Source organism: Coccinella septempunctata, chromosome 7, assembly GCF_907165205.1.
Source record: "Coccinella septempunctata chromosome 7, icCocSept1.1, whole genome shotgun sequence".
Classification (NCBI taxonomy): Eukaryota; Metazoa; Arthropoda; class Insecta; order Coleoptera; family Coccinellidae; genus Coccinella; species Coccinella septempunctata.
The window spans coordinates 14025242-14044296 of NC_058195.1; the positions used below are offsets into that span (position 1 = coordinate 14025242).

The following is a 19055-nucleotide window of genomic DNA, read 5'->3' on the forward strand; positions in this document are numbered from 1 at the left end:
GTTAAGTTGCTTGTTGCCAGTGCCGAAATTTTTCCAAGGATTTTCGTCTGAAGGTGTCGCATTTGTTTACATTATTTTACAAATGGCTATCTCACGTGTTTACCAACATTGTACCGACAGAGCTGCTGTCGTCCTGTTATGAAATCGTGGTAGTATTGATAAAGGTTAGCTAAATGTATCACTAACTTTTATTTGGTTTTCAAATATCGCGGAGAATTGATTACAGTGACTGGATTCGTTGATGTTTACTTCAAGTACGTAGTTATATCAAAAAATATCGGAGTGAGCACGATGTCGTCAGGTTTCGCCCGTACTACCGAGAGCGATGCATGGGCCCTCCTTTCACTAAAATCAGCCCCTGCGAGCCCCAAAGTGCAGTGGAATCCAGGTGAAATTAGTGAACCTATAGCTAGGATCGAAGGCCGGGGTTTTGAGTATCTAGTGCGGAAAAAACAGATTGTTATAGGCCGAAATAGTTCGAGAGGAGACGTGGACGTTAACATGGGACATTCTAGTTTTATTTCTAGGAAACATTTGGAAATTTTTTTCGATCACCCCTACTTCTTCATGCAATGTAACGGGAAGAACGGAGTTTTCATTGACGGAGTGTTCCAGAGGAAAAGCGCTCCTTCGATTCAGTTACCTAGATCGTAAGTCCATATTATGTAAACAAAAACACTGCCTAATCAGCTCCAATGTGTATTTGTATTGAACTGGCGGTGGGCCTTGAGAGGTTAAACTCTCACACATGGTCCTAATCACGTGATATTACACTTTTTCAATTAATAGCATATTGAGAAAAATCAATATAAATGGCTCTTTAGCAAGGTCAGTTGGTTTTCTCCTAGCACATTGTCTGTACGAAGTTAGAAATCCTTATCGAAAACGTGGTATTATATGTGACGTCATTTAGTTTTCCGCTGTAATTGAAATAAATTTTTGGCGAGGGGTTCCCATCAATCATATTCAATTACAATATTTTTCATCATTAGAAAGTGACCCCTTTATGTTTCCTCAATCAATGACATTTATTTGTTTACATTATTCATGTCCATCAAATCATTAATCAACAACCCTGAGAAGAATAGAATATATTATGTCCGGTATATTCGAACTAACACATTTTGATTTTTGAAAAAATGTGTTTTCTCTTTTAGAAATTTAGAGGTTAGATCTATTTTTCTTTCATCATCGTTTAATTCAGCATCAATATCTTTCTACCCGGCAGGTATATAAGTGAAGGTCATCTTTCAAAGTCTCATTTTCGTCCTGAACTGAAATTTCAATCCATTGAAGATGAAGATTAACATCATCCGCATTACAAACATAACCTTTTCCATGCGTGTTTATGTTGCGGGTATCTAGTTGAATGAATTTTTGCAGAATCCTGCAAGCTCTGTTCAAAATCCAAATGTATCAAAATGAATTAAAAAGAGACAAGCAATATTATTGACTGCGATTTTCCTTGACTTCAGTGAATCATTTCGCAAAACTGCTCTTGAGTTTGCGGCCATATGAAATATCTAAATGGCCGTTAAATGAACAGTGGCGTAGGAAAGTCAGTTTTATTATGGGTGAATTGATTTTAAACTGAGAAAGGGTAAAAACCAAAGCAATGATACATCATTTGTTGATCAGAATCTAGTTATGCAGGAATGTTGATACCTACATCAGTATTCCCCAATATACCCCTCTTCTATTGCACTGTGATAACCCCTGGTTATGAATCTTTCTAGGACCAAAAATGATCGAAGTTTTCTGATCCTACATGCTCCACTAAAACGAATTGAAGTGAAGCTGAATCACAGTGAGCTATCCTGAAAAAATAAGCTCCTCCAGATCTCGCATATCTGTATCCACTATCATAAACATTATATTCTATAATTATCTACTCTAAACCGAGTCCTACTTGTAAATAGAATTATAATAAATGAAATCGATTTCGAAAATCCGTTCAAGGACGATTGTTTTTGCCTTTCGAACACGTGAAATAGGAAATTCCTTTATTGGAATTATTGTCGCTGAAGTTTAAATTTTGTAAAAAGTTTTCATCATGGGTTCATTAATTTCAGAATTGAAAGAAAAATCTACGGGACTTTTTTCTGTACTGCGATCTTTTTTAAACAAGGAAAAGTAATGAGAGTGAAGAAGGGGGTGCAATTTACATTATTGATATGAATTTATCCTTCAAATAATGAAATAAGTAGGTATGAGAGTAGGTATGAGGTTTGACACTCTTATATCGACTCGTCCTTCATTTTATACATTTTTATTATACCGAGTTACTTAAGTCTCTGATGGGCATCAGGGCATTATGGTTCTGAAGGAAGTGAAAAAGCCCATGAACTTGCGAAAAAGACGCCGAGGTTGACACCTGCTGGACCTGACGCTTCTATGGGCTCAGGAAAACCCAAAAAAACCAGTGTAGGGCAGCGGCCCAACAATAGGGGATAAACTATAGAATAACATCGGACGTTGCAACCCTGGAGGAACACTTCTGAACTTGCAAAAAGATTTGTAAGGCTTTCAACTACCTACACCAGAAAGTTTCTGAAGCTACCACGAGGGTAGTAGAACAAAATATTCTAGTGGTTTCAGTTTTCAAAGCTGAGCCAAGCTGCATAGACTTTGAGTCAATAATGATAATAATACGAGTAATAATATGATGAGGAATTGGACTGGTAGGCGTCTACAGAGTATACCATAATATAAGAATATTGATAGCGTGCCTCCTTCGAAGATAGTCCGGTTTTGCTCTTATTTGAGAGCTTTTGTTGAGATCCAGCAGTCACATAGAAGTAATAAAAAAACGTTACGACACCTGGGTGTCAGCAACCAAAGCTTTCTCACACCTGGCTACTAAAAAGTAGTTCTCTGCTGAGTCTGCGTACATTTCTTCTTTTCCATCATGTTGTTTCGCAAGTTCTCTATTTGGAGTTTGATTCTGTCTAGTGGGGGAGGTTGAAAAATGCCACTTCACGCGGAGATCACAAATACAGATTATTAGGAAGGATTAAACGCTGACATGCCAATGAATGACAATGAAAAATGAATTGACCGGGCAGAAATCTACACCTAGGTCATTCCTCTGCTACATTTGGTTGGCAACGACGAGTTATGCAGTACTGATGAGTTCAAATAAGAGCGCAACCGGTCTATCGCCTACCCCGATGACGGCAAGTTGTTTATTCTATCGCATACTCTGACTGTATATTTCTGCCAGTCAAATTCCTTTCATATTATAATTCATAACCTAGTTGGCTCTCTTATTAATCAAGGAGAGTTTTCGGCGTTGAACGCCAGGTGTCGCATTGTTTTAGTTAGTACTTGGACGCGACTGCTGGTTTTCAACAAGAGACCCCTCTGTCTTGATTAAAATCAAAATTGGTGTGATGGTCATCTTAAGTATTCAATCACTATGTGCCTTTTGCAGCATACTTTTTTAATCACTGTCTCCCAATTATTGCCAATTTATACAATGAATTGTGGCCGCTGTTAGGTTGGTCCTCACATCATTCGAATGGGGCAGTGAAAAGTTCGTTTTCTTTTTTGAAGGCGGTTCTCAGTTCATGAACATATTTCTCTGAAAAAAATTGCTCTACCTCAAGGAGAACAGGCACAGTTAATTAATACTAATTATCCTGAGTCTCCTCGGTACCAAGGCGTTACGTGGTAAATCTCAGAAGCTATTTGAAGTCACTAGTTGGGTCAGATGGCGAATACTCCTTCTGACAAAAATGATGTATTTTTTATTGAATATCTTTGAAACGTCACATTTTGAAAAAACCCTTTCAACCATTTCCCAAAAAAATATTTTGAGTACTCAAAAATGATAAATAAAAATGGGTATTCGTTTTGTGTCAATTGCACAAGCTGGCAACGTCGACTGAAATATGCGTTGATAATAAAGGACAACAAATACACTATCCTTATGAGATAGACAAAGATGGCTGTCTATGAAGTCTGCGACGAACGAGGAATGTTGTAAAATTTTATGGGATTTTTATGGCCGGTTGCTGTAGAGTGTAGAGGCTCGCCAGTAAGTACGTGCCTTATGAGGGCTGTAAATGAACAGTTGTTATTTTATAAACAAGCCATGGTTCTTTTTATTCTCTAGTAGGCGCTGTTGCAAAATCGTAAACTTGAAACAAAGCAATTTGAATATTAGAACCCCATATTCGTTTGTTTTTGAATAGTTTCTGTGATGAATTTGAAAAATTCATGAATGAAACTCATAATTATTCAGTTTAAACTTTCTTATTCAGTGATAACCCAACTTGAGGAGAATTCCCCATTCAAATAGATCTGAGGAAACCCAATTTGAATAGAAAAAATTCACCCGGAAAATATTACAAGTGTATGCACGAGGCAAACAGGTTCATAGTTATTAAAATCCGTATTTACATCAAGGGCGGAATCCGCATTATATTTTATCGAGGCACCATAAAAAGGGAAACCTTCAAACTCATTAAATTATCTATTATCGTATTGATTACTTCCAAAATACAAGTCTATTTCAGGATGGAAAGGTTTCTACTCCTGCTAGAAAGGAGTTCCGGCTTATGCTACAACTGTAGAAATTTTATCGATCCTTACTATAAGGGATGATTTGTTGAGGAGTTAATAAAGCGACCTTCAAGCGATTAATGAAATATTTTCCTTGTCAGTTCATCGAAGGGAAACTGTTCCTATCAGAATTGCATGGATTTGATTCAAATTCATTTTTTTTTTGTGATGTCTGTCTATGCCAACTCATCCAAAATACTGGGTGGGAGAAACACCTGCATTCCATTGATCCGCGGTACTCCCCTTATCTAGGTTTGATCTGAGTGGACTATTTTAGTAAAAAATAAACACTAGGAACCTGCAATATGTAGCCATTCAGTTCATCTTGACTTGAAACGTCCTTTAATTCCTTTTACTTATGTTGATGCAAGATGATTTTTGTTGAAGAATTCAACATTCCTGTAATTATCCGTTAATTCCTTCGGGAGATACCCATTCCCAACCACTGCATCATATGCATATCATCTTCGGGTTTATAGTTTTGAAATCTACAACTGATCTAACGTATTCAAACTTTAGCCAAAGAAGATAACGAACATTAACTCTCCTCGAGCTAGTGCATATTATGATATTATACTGATCTCTTGTATTTTCCATGCAAATAACTGGAGTTGGTATGCCTTCAATCAATTTGTATAAACTTCAATTGTGTTCGTCACACATTTTCCGAAGAGATTCGACTTTGTGATAAAATACGTAATAACAGAAACTTTTACGTAGAACGGGCAACATGGCGTTGATTTAAAACCCAAAAATGTTTTGACAAGCTTCATAACCCCACATTTTCGTACTATACAGAGTGACATGTGTCAAATTTCCATGGCCAACCGAGTGCTAAAATAAAAGTGAATGGAGTATAATTTATCCGGTCGCGTTTCACAGTTTCCCCTCTCGGACAACGATAGAGGGGTCCTAGGACAAGAATTATCGACTAATTTCGTTTTTAATTTCAGGTGCATGTTCAGATTTCCAAGTACAAACATACGCCTTTCTTTCTACTCATTGATCGACGAGAATTCGGAGCCCTCATCCAAGGTACCGGAGGCCGGACCACCATTACTTCGAATAAGGGATAGAGCAGGGGGTGGCGGTCAGCAGAGCAGCGGCTTGCCGCCTCTGCGTATTAAAATACCGGAGAGTGACATATACAACAGTCCTTTCCCCTCACCAACGGGTACTATTAGCGCTGCTAATAGTTGTCCGACTAGTCCTAGAGGTATGACGTGCTTAAGTTTTTCCGCTTCGTAACAGAAGAAAAAATATTGATGTACAGGTTCATTATGATCTGCCGATGATTTACGTAATTTTTAGAAAATACTACTTCTGATATTTGTCCCACTAGATCTACGCGAGTTACGCCAAGCTTCCTCATTTTGTATGTTTCATGAGTAATTTGGAATACTTTTCATCTTAACATTTGTCTTAATAGTAACAACTGAATTCGAGGGTTCCCTATGTGATTTACTGCAGAAGGGCCTGAGAAACATAATTCTGACAAAAGTCAGTGGGGCTAAACATTAACCAAGCAAGACCCCTTTACTGGGAGAAGAAACCTTCCAGCTATAACAGCCATCTCGTTGAGTGGATATATCGTAGAATAGAAGTCGAATATCTGAAATACTTCTAGCAGTGGATAGACCTTTGATGACGTGCAGAAATCTGTCCGGTAAGTCTTGGGGCTGTAACCATAAAATACTTCGATGGATGTTCATCATAATTGTGAGACCAATAATAACCTATGGGGCAGAGATCTGGTTTGCTAAAGCAGAGCAGACGAGCACGAGAAAAATACTCGACAAGATACAAAGGCTTGCCTGTGCGTTCATAACTATGAGAACATGCCCAACTAGAGCACTTGAGGTCATCACAGATCTCACTCCTCCACATTTAGTGATAGATAGGGTAGCCCATAAGCCTATCCCCAAAATATCTAGGGAAGCTACCAGAATTTCGAAGTTGATACCATTAAATGGTATGCTGATGGTTCAAGAACTAGGACAGGGGCTGGCTCTGGAATATACGGGGCAAACACCAATTGTACATATCGTTAGGCTACTGCTCTGGTGTTTTTCAATCAGAATTACTTGCAATCGAAAGATGCGTAGACCATAGGCGAAGACATAAACCTGGAAGGAAACTATCAAGGTGTGACATCCATTTTGATAGTCAAGCCGCTATCAAACCACTGAACTCCTATGTCATCGGCTCAAAGCTGAAATGTCATACCTAGAATAACTTCTTCTCAACTGAATGCACTGCTCAAAAAATGAAGTGAATAATTTCCGTACATATAATCATTAATTCATTGCTGTATCTCGTTGCCGAGAATAAATCTACAGAAAGACAAAAAAAAAAACAAAAAAAAAAGGTGCGAACAGACTTATAAGACCCAACCGTGACCTACAGATCCTTTCACACTCCGGGCATGGATAGTCACCAACCAGATCTGGCCGCCGCTGTATCCTTCTCGAGTCTTCATTATAACTGTGTACCAAAGACGTCCACTGTGACCTAACGCTAGTTGTTCCCAGTTATGATTGGCATTAACTGATTTTAGGGATTTATGTAGTATATCCTGGCTTCCGAGCTCCCTCTGTGAATTCGCCATACAGAGCTATTTTGGGAAGTCTTGTGTCTTGCATCCTCAGAATGTGGCCTCTCCATCTGAGTAGGGCCTAAGTTACTTGAGTCTCAATTGTTGTACCACTCGTGCGTTGCAAGACTTCTGCATTCGAAACTTTGTGGAACCATCTGATGTGCATTATTTGTTTTGGATGATGTTGTTGCGTTTGTTCAAGCTGTTTAATATGTCGCCTGTAGGACGTCCAGCTTTCGCTTCCGTAAAGTAGCTTAGGGAGGACCACTGCTTTGTGAACTGCTGTCTTGGTCTTCAGATTGAGGTCGTGATTTTGAAACATTCCTTCAGCTTCCAGAATGCCCGTGATGCCGAATTGATACGTTTGTGTATTTCCATGTCTAGGTTAGCCGTAGTATTGCATTGCATGTTAGCAATTATTGAGACATCTATGGCGAAAATATTGAACAGTAAAGGCGCTGACACGCAGCCTTGTTTTATTCCAGAGTTGGTTAAGAAATGGTCGGTTGTAGAGCCATTCTGTACTGTAGCGGTGTTGTTGGCATGGAGGCTTTTAGACTGCTAAGAGTTGTTTGGGTACTCCAAGGCGTCCCATGATTTTCCATAGCGCTCTCCGATTCACCGAGTCGAAGGCTGGTACATATAATAATATATGTACCATATAGTATTAATTATATGGAGGGAAATAAAAAAAAAAATTGTATATGTACTTTTACGTATTAAGTTAGATGTCTACAAACAGTTAACCTGCCTGAAATGGCAACATTAATCAAGAGGGCTTTAGGGCGACAACAACAAAATAAAGGTTCTACCTCGTAGACTCTGCAGGCTTAGAAAAAAATAGGTTCCTTCTGTTACAAACACCTTGAAATCAAGGTTTAATATCGGGTGTGGTCTCGTCTAGTTCCTTGTAGTGCATTTACTCTATTCGGCATTGTTCCAACGAGGTTATCAAAAAAAGTTTGAGGAATGTTTTGCCACATGTCAGTTAAAGCATTGCCGAGCTGTGGTAATGTCTGCGGTGGGTTAGGTAAGCAATGTAATTGTTATGACATTACAGACCTGCTATGTTTAATAGTATTTTGGTCTGGAGGGGCAGCGAGCCAATTCATTCATGGACAATTCTGGTCCAGTATGGTCCAGCATTATCATTGATAATGATGGCTGCCGCCAAGGGAACAATGGTAAGGTCCACAATCAAATCGCAATACTTTACAGCTGTCATTGTTGCGTCAATGAGGGTATCCCTACCGAAAAGAGTTGTTGGCGTTATGAAATAGCTACAGGAATGAGATATTCATTCGGGTTGCTGTATATAAACCATATTAGCCGATCTTGTGAGACGGTTGTATACCTCGCTCTTCCACCTCCATGAGCATATGCAGCACTTCCACTGTATTATGCACCTACAAGAATTGTGTTTCTTGTATTTTTTTCAATTATGCTATTGAGTGTCGTGAGGAACATACTTTGTATGCGTGCAATACTTAAACATACCCCTTTTAACAGTACCGCGATACTGAAATTTGAATTGAAGTGCAGAGTGTAAGTTTCTCTCGAATTCGCACTTCAATTTTTGAGCAGTGTTGTAACACTGCTAATGCAGACATACAGGGTGTTTTCAAACAAAGGTAGAACTCATCAATATGAATCATTTCATGAAAAATCGCCCATATAAAATATTCTAGTTATCATCCCCTGAATTTCGATGCGATTTCATTAAGTTTCGGGAATTTCCTTATTCGCTTAATAAATTTTTTTAATGGTACTAGGGGGCCATGGCAGGAGAAACGTGTCGGCTGATCTACAAATGGCCGCTTCATACGCTGCCCAAGTCGCACATAGAGAAGATCCATATGTACCTGCAAGTCATAGTCCAGAAAATTACAGGCAATCTACAGCAAATGGAAATTCCGTAAGTACAAAGATATGTGTTGTATAAACCTTCTCTCATCGAAGATTTTGTTGAATAGACTGATACAAAGTTTTCGCTCATTTCTGTGCACATTTTTTGTGTGAATAACGAAATTTTTTTATTTTAAATTAACGTAGGGCTCCTCGGTTGGTATAAACGATGGATACGGACCTGGAGGCAGCAAGGATGACTCTAAACCCCCGTACTCCTACGCTCAGTTGATAGTACAAGCCATAGCAAGCGCACCTGACAAGCAGCTCACATTGTCCGGGATTTATAGTTACATCACAAAAAATTATCCCTACTACAGGACTGCGGACAAGGGTTGGCAAAATTCCATACGACATAATCTGAGTCTCAATAGATACTTTATAAAGGTGAGTCAAAAATCCACATTTAACTTAGGTTCATCGCCAACTCTGATCAATGTAGGTACCTCGAAGCCAAGAAGAACCTGGGAAAGGTAGTTTCTGGAAGATCGAGGGTCAGTCAGAGACAAAACTTATCGAACAGGCATTCAGGCGGCGCAGGCAACGTGGCGTCCAATGTTTCAGAGCCCCTTTCGGACTCAGTTCCAGGTGAGTAATCGTCTTTTCTCAAGTGGTCGAGGTTTAGTTCGTTCAAATTCAGAGATTTGATTCGTTTCAGAAGTGCTCCTCCGTCTCCCACCCATGTGGGCATGTCAGGTCTGATTACTCCGGAATGTCTATCGAGGGAGAACTCACCAATTCCCGATCACATGATCGATATTAGTCAGTCAGCGCCTGGTAGTCCTGGAAATCCGTCGATGTACGCTGGATCTGGAGGTATGATCGGCCATCAGCAGATGTCGGCTCTTGTAGGCTCCTCTCAAGCTAGATATATATTGCCGCACGGCAATGAAATTACAGAACAAGTTATTTCTAGTAATGGGCAAGAAATTGTAGAAGGTACGATATTATTTTGGTATCTGGAATAGTTCCCAAGATACTTTACGAAATGTATAAAATGGGCCTGAATATTTTTCAAAATAATACTTTCAGACCCGTTTGCACCAAACGCACTTAGTGTTAAGTGTCCCTTAAAATGAACCCTTAACTTAAATTACGTTGCACCAACTGTTGAGACCCGTTTGCACCAAACGCACTTGGTGTTGAATGTCCCTTGAAATGAACCCTTAACTTAAATTACGTTGCACCAACTGTTAAGTGACATTTAAATGGCTAAAGCTAGCCATAAATTTAAGCATTCCTGTAATGACCACTTAGGTATTTAAGGGCGGGATTCTAACCTAAAATAATTTGTTGAACTGGCTGCAGAACTTCCCATTTTTGATGGATTTTGAAAATTGAATGAATTCATTACTGAATACCAAGACTTTTGTTTTGCCTTTATTGTAATGCCATCAGTGTTTTTTAATTTTCAATTTGGTGTCACAAATCATACTATAGTTAGCAACACTCTTTTCTTCTGTTGAGAAGTTGAGTGTCCTTCGTAAGTTACCACCACTTGCTTGGCAATCATTCACCATATTCGTACTAACAAGGGCAATGAGGACATTTTCTTCACGTTCCTCTTCAACATTAGTAAAACAAATTCGCACAAGACCTTACAAAGAAAGTGTTGTACTTATATAAACTGAGGTACCTTTGATTTGACAATCCATATCATCATCAATAATAATACTAATTCAACAACAGAATATAATAAGAATATAATAATTTACTCTTAACTGACTGACACGACAATAAAGTTAGGTTAGTGAAATGACAATGATCATCAGCAACCGGCCAAACAATGAAATGGCTTCATTGGACTAGGATGAAGTTGCACCAAAATAAAAAACAGAAATATCACTAGACACGAAAACTTAAGGGCCCCTTACTTAAGATTCCGTTAAGCCACAGTCGTGCAACTGGGGATAAAATTGAGCATCCATTAACTTTAAACGACACTTAGTAAGTACTCGTTTTAATGGGTAATTGGTGCAAACGGGGCTTAAACAAAGAATTGGTTAGACAAATGTATTATTCTTCAATTTTTTTTCAGAAAAATTCCACACCGGTGTTGTTAGTGAAGAACGTTCCTTATCTCCATCATCCTTTTCACCTCAACCAGTGATTGTGCAAACCGCTAGCTATTCTCCTTATGGGTAGGTTTTTTCATGATTCACAAAGTCACTAACAAGTTCTTTAACACAAAGAAAGGAAATACCATTTGAACTACCCGTTCTTCTTTTTCTTTCAGTGGCAATAGTTACGGTAATGTAGGTATCGATCTTAAAAGGCATTTGGAGGAGCAAAGCGGTGATAGTCCATCTAGTTCAGGTGAAAACTACGATAATGAAAGAGACGTCAAAAGACCCCGTCAAGATCAGAACTATGAAACCGAATGAAAACGCAGCAAACTTTTAACTTTCAAGTTTTATGCAATAGTAACTGAAAAAAAATAATTCTGCAGAATGTAGATCTCCAAGGGTGTTGATCGCCTGGGGAGAGCGCTGGTTGACTGCATTTTTATGTGATTATGACCATTAGTTCATGAACAGATCTAAACAATGAATTTTTTCATACTAGTATTCTTTTTTTTTCGAAATGTATTGGAATTTTCGTTAAGTTGAATTTGGAGGGGGTCCAAAAATGATTCAATTCAATGAAAAGCAAAATCTTTGAAATTTTGGAAATGTATAAACAAAGAATCAAGTACATTTCCACTATTTCAGCAGGAATATTTACGATTCTGTCGAGTCTGTTTTTTTTTTGTTTATAAAATTGGAAAAAGCTTACAATTGTATACATCATTTAAAGAAGTTATCCAAAGGAAAAGTTTTAAAATCAATTATTTACTGGAATGATTAGTGAACAAGATTTTATTTATTTAGTTTTACAATGAGATATACAATGGTGTTCTTTTTTTTTTTGTTATCAATTTCGTTATTCAGTTATTATTATCACCAGTGATGACTATTGCAACATAAAATTGTGAATTTAATTCAAAATGCTAGGATGTATATAAGTATGTGTGACAAGGCAATTCATTACGAATGTGATTAGAATAACAATTGTTTCATCTCTTATGTTTCATTTCGAGAGGTTCTTCTTAGGTTTAAACTGGAACAGGACTAATATACTTGGGGTAAAATGGCTGAATTTAGGTTTGCTGTACAGCAAATTTTCATGTACTCACAGGTACGCACTTCAAATGTAAATAACGTTTCTGAATATCGACTTTGAAATTCAGTGTTTTAAAACATCTTTACATCCTATAAACCATGTTAGATTTTTCTTGAGTTTTCAAATATCAATTCGTTATTTTTCTGTATGGATGTATTCTAACTTCTCCTTTGATATAGGCCGTTTTCTTTTCCACAGAAATTGAGAAAAGAAAATCTTGGAGGTATATTATTTGTTTTTAAATTATTGAATATATTGAGTAACAGCATGTTATGTTGGAATAGATTAGGAAAACTTATGTGATATTGAATTTGGGAAAAGTCGAATCGATGTCGCTTGTCAGAATGAGTTTCTTATTAGCTTTATCGTCCGGTTTAAAATGACTTTCAACTGGTGCAAAACAGTTAGATTTGATGAACAGAAGATTAAATTCATTTTATACTTTTGTATTAATCAGCAACTTTGGAATTATCGTTCGTTCGGTGAAGTATAAGTTAATTTTAATAATTTTTTTATGTTCCTGACATTTATCGACTCGATGAACTTTGTATCCAGGGATGATTTGAAACTGTTCATGTCCAGGTGTATTTTCGTATAAAATGAAGATATAATTGATAGTCTCGCAAATTAAGTCCATATCCAAAATTATTTCCAACCGAGAATTCCACAGTTTGTGAAAATGAAAGTTATCTCGATATGAATTATTTCAAGATTAATTTTCTAGAACACAGTCCGATTTAGTTTTCATGAAGAACAAGTTCAAAGTGTTTCAGTTTCAAACATGCATAATTTTTTGAATACTTATTGGTGTTTTTCTGTTTGTTTTCATAATGGTAGTCTATTGGTATATGGTAATCATCACAAATATTTTGAAAGAATCGAGAACAATGATATATGTATTTTGGCTTGTTTATGTTCAAGATGATCAACATTTCAGTGTTTTTGATGATTACTATATATTTTTACAGTACCCCTGATAATTCACTTAAGTCTCAAACGTTCTCTATCCATTTGTATATCATTAAGGGCTTTGTATTTCTCATCAAGGATTGCACTTCTATGAAAAAAAGCAAAGATGGGAAAAAAGCCTCTGTTAAGATTCTTGTATGGTATTTGTCATTGACTTACTTGAGATCTTAAAATGTACTAATTTTCTCATCGTTGAAAATTTGCTAAGTTTAAATTATTAGAATATAATAATCATGTTAGAATTGAAATTATGAATAACATTTTTCACTTTATGTGAGCAATTGGTAAAACTTGATGAAGTTTATTATCGAAATAAAATGTGCTGTTTCTGATTTCAACATTTCCTTAAAATACCTTATTTTAATACCTTAATTACCTATTTTTTCTACCCGGTTATCTCCACTGTTGAAAAGGCTGCTATGTAACAAATCAGTGATACAAAATAGTTTTTTTAAGCATATTTTATTTGGAAATACACTCACAAAGATATAAAAAACGGACTACAAGAATAAATTGTAATTCTAAACATTTCAAATACAAATATTTATCTTGGCATTGATCCTAAATTTCATTTTTTACAACACATATAGTGTTTACAACTGTTATCTATAAATTGATAAGCTTAACATCAATTTAAAAAAAAATACATTTTTACTTGCAAAAATCCCAAATCCAGTACACAGCCATTGTTCAAACACATTAAAGGGTTATTCTTGATCTGTTATTGCGATCCAGCAGCATCCTAAAAAAGAAACGTTTTTATCCATGAATTGCGTCAACATGAAACTTTTCAAATGCCTTACCTCAGATATTGTTCTTGGGAAAAGATTTTTTGTTATAGAATTCCTCATGCTACGAGGAATTCTCTGCCCTTCCAGTGGCTTGGGTGTGTCCCCTGCATGAGTGATAGGAAGTACCGATGTCTCAAAAACCTTTTTCACACATTCATTCAACTTCTCTCCTGTCGTAGTGAGAGATTGGTTCACCATTTCGATGTGCGCCTTTCCCTCTATATCGAGGATGTGGGAAATTTGTCCAATAACATTTGCCATTTCAGAGTTTTGTTTTCGGTAATCTGTCAAGACATGTTCTAAAACCTATGAAAAAAATATTCAAAAAAAGTATTTCCTGTGGAATTGTTCAATATGAAATCATTTTACCGAAAACAAACTGGTAGTCAGAATTTGATGACTTTTTTCCATATCTTAATCATTTTTATAATTACATAAACTTCTAATGATTATAGAAAAGTCTTTTGGTTGATCATGAAGCAAGTTTTTATCAACTTAGGAGATCCAGTTTTTGGTTCTCTTGTAATTAAAAATACCAAACACCGAAAGGTGTCCTGGGTGTTCAGATTATGCAGGCGGTTATCATTGACAGAAGGTAGAACTCATCAAAATAAGTCGTTTAACCAAAAATTGTCAATATAAAATATACAAGATGGCTGAGATACAACCCCTAGGAGTTCGACAAAATTTCACTGAATTTCAAGTACGGGACTGTGGAAGATGACTCCGGCATCGCAAAAACGAAACAAAATATAAACATATGGCTGGACAATGAATGGTTCAGTACCAAGTTCATCGAATAAGAGGCATCAGGTCACTTTTAAGAGAATCATAATTGTTGTATCGTGCAATTTAGTGAAAAAAAATTTAGAGAATCGAGGCAGTTTCTTGGAAGTTGAAATGGTTATTTCAAAATGGGACGTTTCAAAGATATCTCATAAAAAATACATCATTTTTGTCAGAAGGAGTATTCTCTATTCCGCAAACAAACTGTCTAGTGTCGTATTAGGATCTATTTAAGTAATCATTTTCAACTTTTTTTCCAACTTAGTCATTTTGAAAGTTTTGTACAAATGAAATGTAATAATGTGATAGCAATTACCTTGGATACTTCAGTACGAATATATAAGACACAATTTCTCATTTCTTCTACATTTGAGTAGCTGCTCTCTACGCTCTGTAGTGCATTTTCGGTGATGCTGTCAATTTTCTGGTAGGCCTGGAAATTGAAACATATAAAATTTATCAACGATCAAATCTGAGAAATTTCTCCATACACTCTTTTCTAAACGATGTAAGTTCGAAATGTTCTCGAAGATTTTTTTCCGATTCTCCCCATATTCTGCTAATCTCTTCTCCAAATCATCGTTTTTCAGAATTTCTTTCATTTTTTGGATCCTCAATTGTTCTAACTCGATTGATTTCTGACGTTCCTCAAAATACTCAAGAATTAAATTTTTTTCTTTAGATACAATTTCGTTGCAGCCTTTCTTGAGGTCTTCATAGTTTTTGTTGTCCTTATTTATTAGAGTCTGAATTTGTCCCTTTATTTCCAGTTCCTGAAATGACATGGGAACATATATATATATATATTATTATAAGTAATATATGTATACAGGGTTGGCAAAATTCGTTGTCCACTGAGGGGATCTCGAGAACTATGAGAGCTAGAAGAAAATGAATGACACGTTTCAGAGCTCATTTTCAGAGAAACAAAAAATGGTGAAAACCAATCGTAGCCATCTACAATTCTTCGTTTTTGAGTTACTAGGAAAAAATGAGATTTCGACGATTTCCAAAAATTCTCATAACTTTTTTGTCTCTGAAGTTACAGACCTGAAACTTGAACCTTCTTAGACACTTTTATACGTAGAATCTACTGACAAAACATTTTTTTTTCCAATTCAAAAATATGAAAGTCAAAAAAAGTTTGTATTCAAAAGAACGAAAGTTCGGCAAATGATTCGAAATGAAAAAATATTTTGAGCTTGTCAGTGGACTATGTAAAAAGTGCCTGTAAAAGGTTCATGTTCCAGATCTGTAACTTCAAAGAGAAAAAAGTTAGGAGAACTTTTTGAAATCGTCAAAATCTCATTTTTCGCTAATAACTCAAAACTGAAGAATCGAAGGAGGTTGCCGTTTTCATCATTTTTGTTTCTCTGAAGAAGAGTTCGGAAATGTGTCATCAGTTTTCTTCTAGCTCTTATAGTTCTAGAGATCCCCTCAGTGGACATCCTTTGTACTTGTTACACTATAGTTGATTTATAACTGTCATATAAGTTTGTACCTTCACTCACAAAACACTCTGTTCAAGTATAAATATTATAAACTTTACCTCTTTACGTGTTTCCTCAATTTTGGATAAGTAAACATTATTTCTGTCAATGCAAGCATGAAGTTCAGTGATTTTGGTGCAGCATGTTTCTGTGAACGTATGGAACTTATTCCTCAGATATTCCATAGACTCGTACACATCTCCCAGTATAGTTCTGCTGTAATCATCGCTCGTGTTTTCTTCAACTTCTTCAGCATTTTTTACGTTACGGGACTTATCCTCCAATTGGTTTGCTACATTGCTCAACATTTGGCAAACTTTGTCGTTGAATTGAATGAGAGCAGAAACATTATTGTGAAAATTGTCGGAATTTTCAGGGAGGACTAGACTGTCTATGGTTTCTTTCACAATTTCGATGATTTGTTCTATCACAGTTTGATTTTTACTTGATGAGGAATACACATAGTCGAGCTTCTTGTGAAGATGATTTTCTCTCGTTAACATGAAATCGGCAAATTCTTGAAGTTTCGTTGATTCTGACTTGTAATATTCAAGTAGTTCACTATCTCTTAGCATTTCTTCTTCTTTTTTCTGTATCTCTGATTTAATCACCTGATAGGCCTGGCTTGTTTTTTTGAAGGATTCTCTCAAATTTTCCCATTCGTGCCTTTGAGCCTCCAAATCTTCTACCTGCTCTGTGAGTGCCCTGATTGTTTCATGCTTGCTAGCTATTTCCTTTTTGAACTGTGTTAAACTTTGTGTCATTTCCTCGTAGTTTTCTTTGTCCATATAAACTCCTGAAATTTAATTTTAAAATGCACAAACATAAAACAGTGGAGTTTGGTTAACAGATCATAAAAATTGCCAGATATTTAAACAGATTTGTGGAAGTAGATAAGAAAATATGATCAAGTAGAGTCAATTCCCATGGAGCAAAGGGTGAGAGATTTTTTTGGTGGCATGAAAACTGAGATTTTTGGTGCATACCTTGTTCATTAGCTGTGGCAAACAAATCTCTCTTCAGTCTTAGTAATTCTTCTTGTACAGCAGCTGCTGTAGCAGATGTTCTCAAATTAATAGTTGGGCAATTTGTTATATTTCGTGCATTGTGAGCATAATCCAAAGTATTCATTGTTTCATCTAAAGAAGCCATTCCAGGAGAAATAGTGGCAATTATGGATGTTTTAGCTTTTCCACCCAAGCTATCTTGAAGTATTCTTGTCAGTTTTGACTCTCTGTAATAAAATCCCAATTAATAATCAACAAGAACTAACCACATTCATATCTTACCTATATGGAACATGGGACGAATTTTCGACTAATGCTTTTATGACACGACCTAATGTAAGAAGAGACTGATTGATGTTTGTTGCTTCTCTAGCTCTTTGTTCTTTAGATCCCGATTTAGCAATGTTTTCACTTCCTGCCAAATCAATTAAATTGAGTTTGCCACAGGTTATGTTAGATATGTTCTCTGTAATAGAAATCGTTTGCATTGTACTAACAGTGATTGTGAAAACAGTGTGCGACCTTGAACTGCGATGATTCATTAAGGTGGATGCTACTTGTCTTCTCTCACATCCTTTCTTGAGGAGACTTATAATATCCCAAGGATTCAATACAGTAACTTCTTGCAAATTTTTAATATGTACAGATTTCAACTTATCCTCATATATCCTAAAATGATGAATTATTTCATAAATAGTACCTAGATGGAATTTCAATCCTCAAAAATTCTCACCTCAAGGGCGTTAACTCTTTGTCACAAAGTAAATCACGTATTTCTTCATTATAAATCTCCATGAAGGAAACAGTGACTGTGCGCTGAATATTTGGGTCCATTTTGTCCAATTCCTCATATAGGTGCAATGCAGACCTTAATATTATACCAGCATTTGATTCCTTAAATTAAATTTTACAATTTGACACATAATCTAAAGATTCAATAATACATACCTGTTGCCAATTGAAAGTATCATCAACATCTTTCACACAATCATCACCAATTACTGTATAAGTTTTACCAGTTCCTGTTTGTCCGTAGGCAAAAATTGTACAATTGTATCCTTTGGTAACATCTGTTATCATCTTACCAACCACTGTTTTGTAAACTTTTACCTGGCTTGTTTTTTCATCGAAAATTTGATCAAATGAATAACCTTTTAAGTGCCCTTTAATATGGATTTCCTTAGGTGTACAATAAGAAATGGCTGGAACACCATCTCCGTCATGTTTGGGTCTGCAAGATAGAAATATTAGAGATATTTTGTCAATAAATAACCTTTTGTTTGTTTGTGAAGGAGAGTATTACTTTTAATTTACCAAGTTGCAGTTCTAGCATAGATATTAGTCAACAGACAATATCTCTAACATATTCTCAAGTTATGCAAGGGAGAGAAGTTTTCGAATCACCACTACTAAGGAAAAAAGTTTTTGAATTAATTTGCTAGAATGATTGAAACGTTGTGAATAAAATTCTTGATAGTATCTGGTAATTTAAAATTAATTCCTGATGTGCTAAAAAAGTACTCCTTCTTACCGTATTCGTAAAAACACTTGAACTGGAGCTAGTTTTTGCTTTTTAGGTGCAGAATTTCCACTATTTCCAGTAAAACTAGACATTGTAACTAAAAAAACTTCTATTTATTATTTACTAATACTTTTCAAATAATACGAAACCGTTGATGGCGTTATCACAGAAAACCATCACAAACAAAGAAAACAAACTGCCAAGTGCCAACCCACAAGTCACAGAAAATATGGAACATCGTTCGACGGGCACTACTTAAAT

At 36.1% G+C, this 19055-nt stretch overlaps 2 protein-coding genes across 3 annotated transcripts; one reads left to right on the forward strand and one right to left on the reverse strand.

The window, feature by feature from the left end:
* The first annotated feature begins 77 nt into the window (after positions 1-77).
* LOC123318016 (forkhead box protein K1) lies at positions 78-11663 on the forward strand. Of its 2 annotated transcripts, none has more exons than XM_044904676.1 (8): positions 78-650; positions 5520-5782; positions 8935-9077; positions 9215-9454; positions 9510-9655; positions 9729-10006; positions 11106-11208; positions 11304-11663. In XM_044904676.1, exons 1-8 carry the CDS (start codon positions 292-294, stop codon positions 11449-11451), a joined length of 1680 nt encoding a protein of 559 aa, XP_044760611.1. In that variant the 5' UTR covers positions 78-291; the 3' UTR covers positions 11452-11663. The 2 variants fall into 2 exon arrangements, with proteins under 2 accessions (XP_044760611.1, XP_044760610.1); XM_044904675.1 differs by having other exon boundaries at positions 80-650; positions 9726-10006.
* Positions 11664-11907: 244 nt separating this feature from the next.
* Positions 11908-18979, reverse strand: LOC123318014 (kinesin-like protein Klp61F). Its single transcript, XM_044904673.1, has 10 exons — positions 18804-18979; positions 18221-18503; positions 18006-18166; positions 17555-17941; positions 17252-17499; positions 16325-17061; positions 15267-15548; positions 15092-15208; positions 14002-14295; positions 11908-13940 (listed from the first exon to the last, which is right to left on the reverse strand). Exons 1-10 carry the CDS (start codon positions 18884-18886, stop codon positions 13920-13922), a joined length of 2613 nt encoding a protein of 870 aa, XP_044760608.1. The 5' UTR covers positions 18887-18979; the 3' UTR covers positions 11908-13919.
* Between the last annotated feature and the right edge of the window lie 76 nt (positions 18980-19055).

Coding starts and splice junctions, on each gene's coding strand:
- LOC123318016 (XM_044904675.1), top strand. CDS start 292: ATGTCGTCAGGTTTCGCCCGTACTACCGAGAGCGATGCATGGGCCCTC. Junction 9,078..9,214: donor CTACAGCAAATGGAAATTCC/GTAAGTACAAAG, acceptor AAATTAACGTAG/GGCTCCTCGGTTGGTATAAA. Junction 9,455..9,509: donor TCAATAGATACTTTATAAAG/GTGAGTCAAAAA, acceptor TGATCAATGTAG/GTACCTCGAAGCCAAGAAGA.
- LOC123318014 (XM_044904673.1), bottom strand. CDS start 18,886: ATGTCTAGTTTTACTGGAAATAGTGGAAATTCTGCACCTAAAAAGCAA. Junction 17,500..17,554: donor TCGTCCCATGTTCCATATAG/GTAAGATATGAA, acceptor ATTTTATTACAG/AGAGTCAAAACTGACAAGAA. Junction 13,941..14,001: donor TCCCAAGAACAATATCTGAG/GTAAGGCATTTG, acceptor TTTCTTTTTTAG/GATGCTGCTGGATCGCAATA.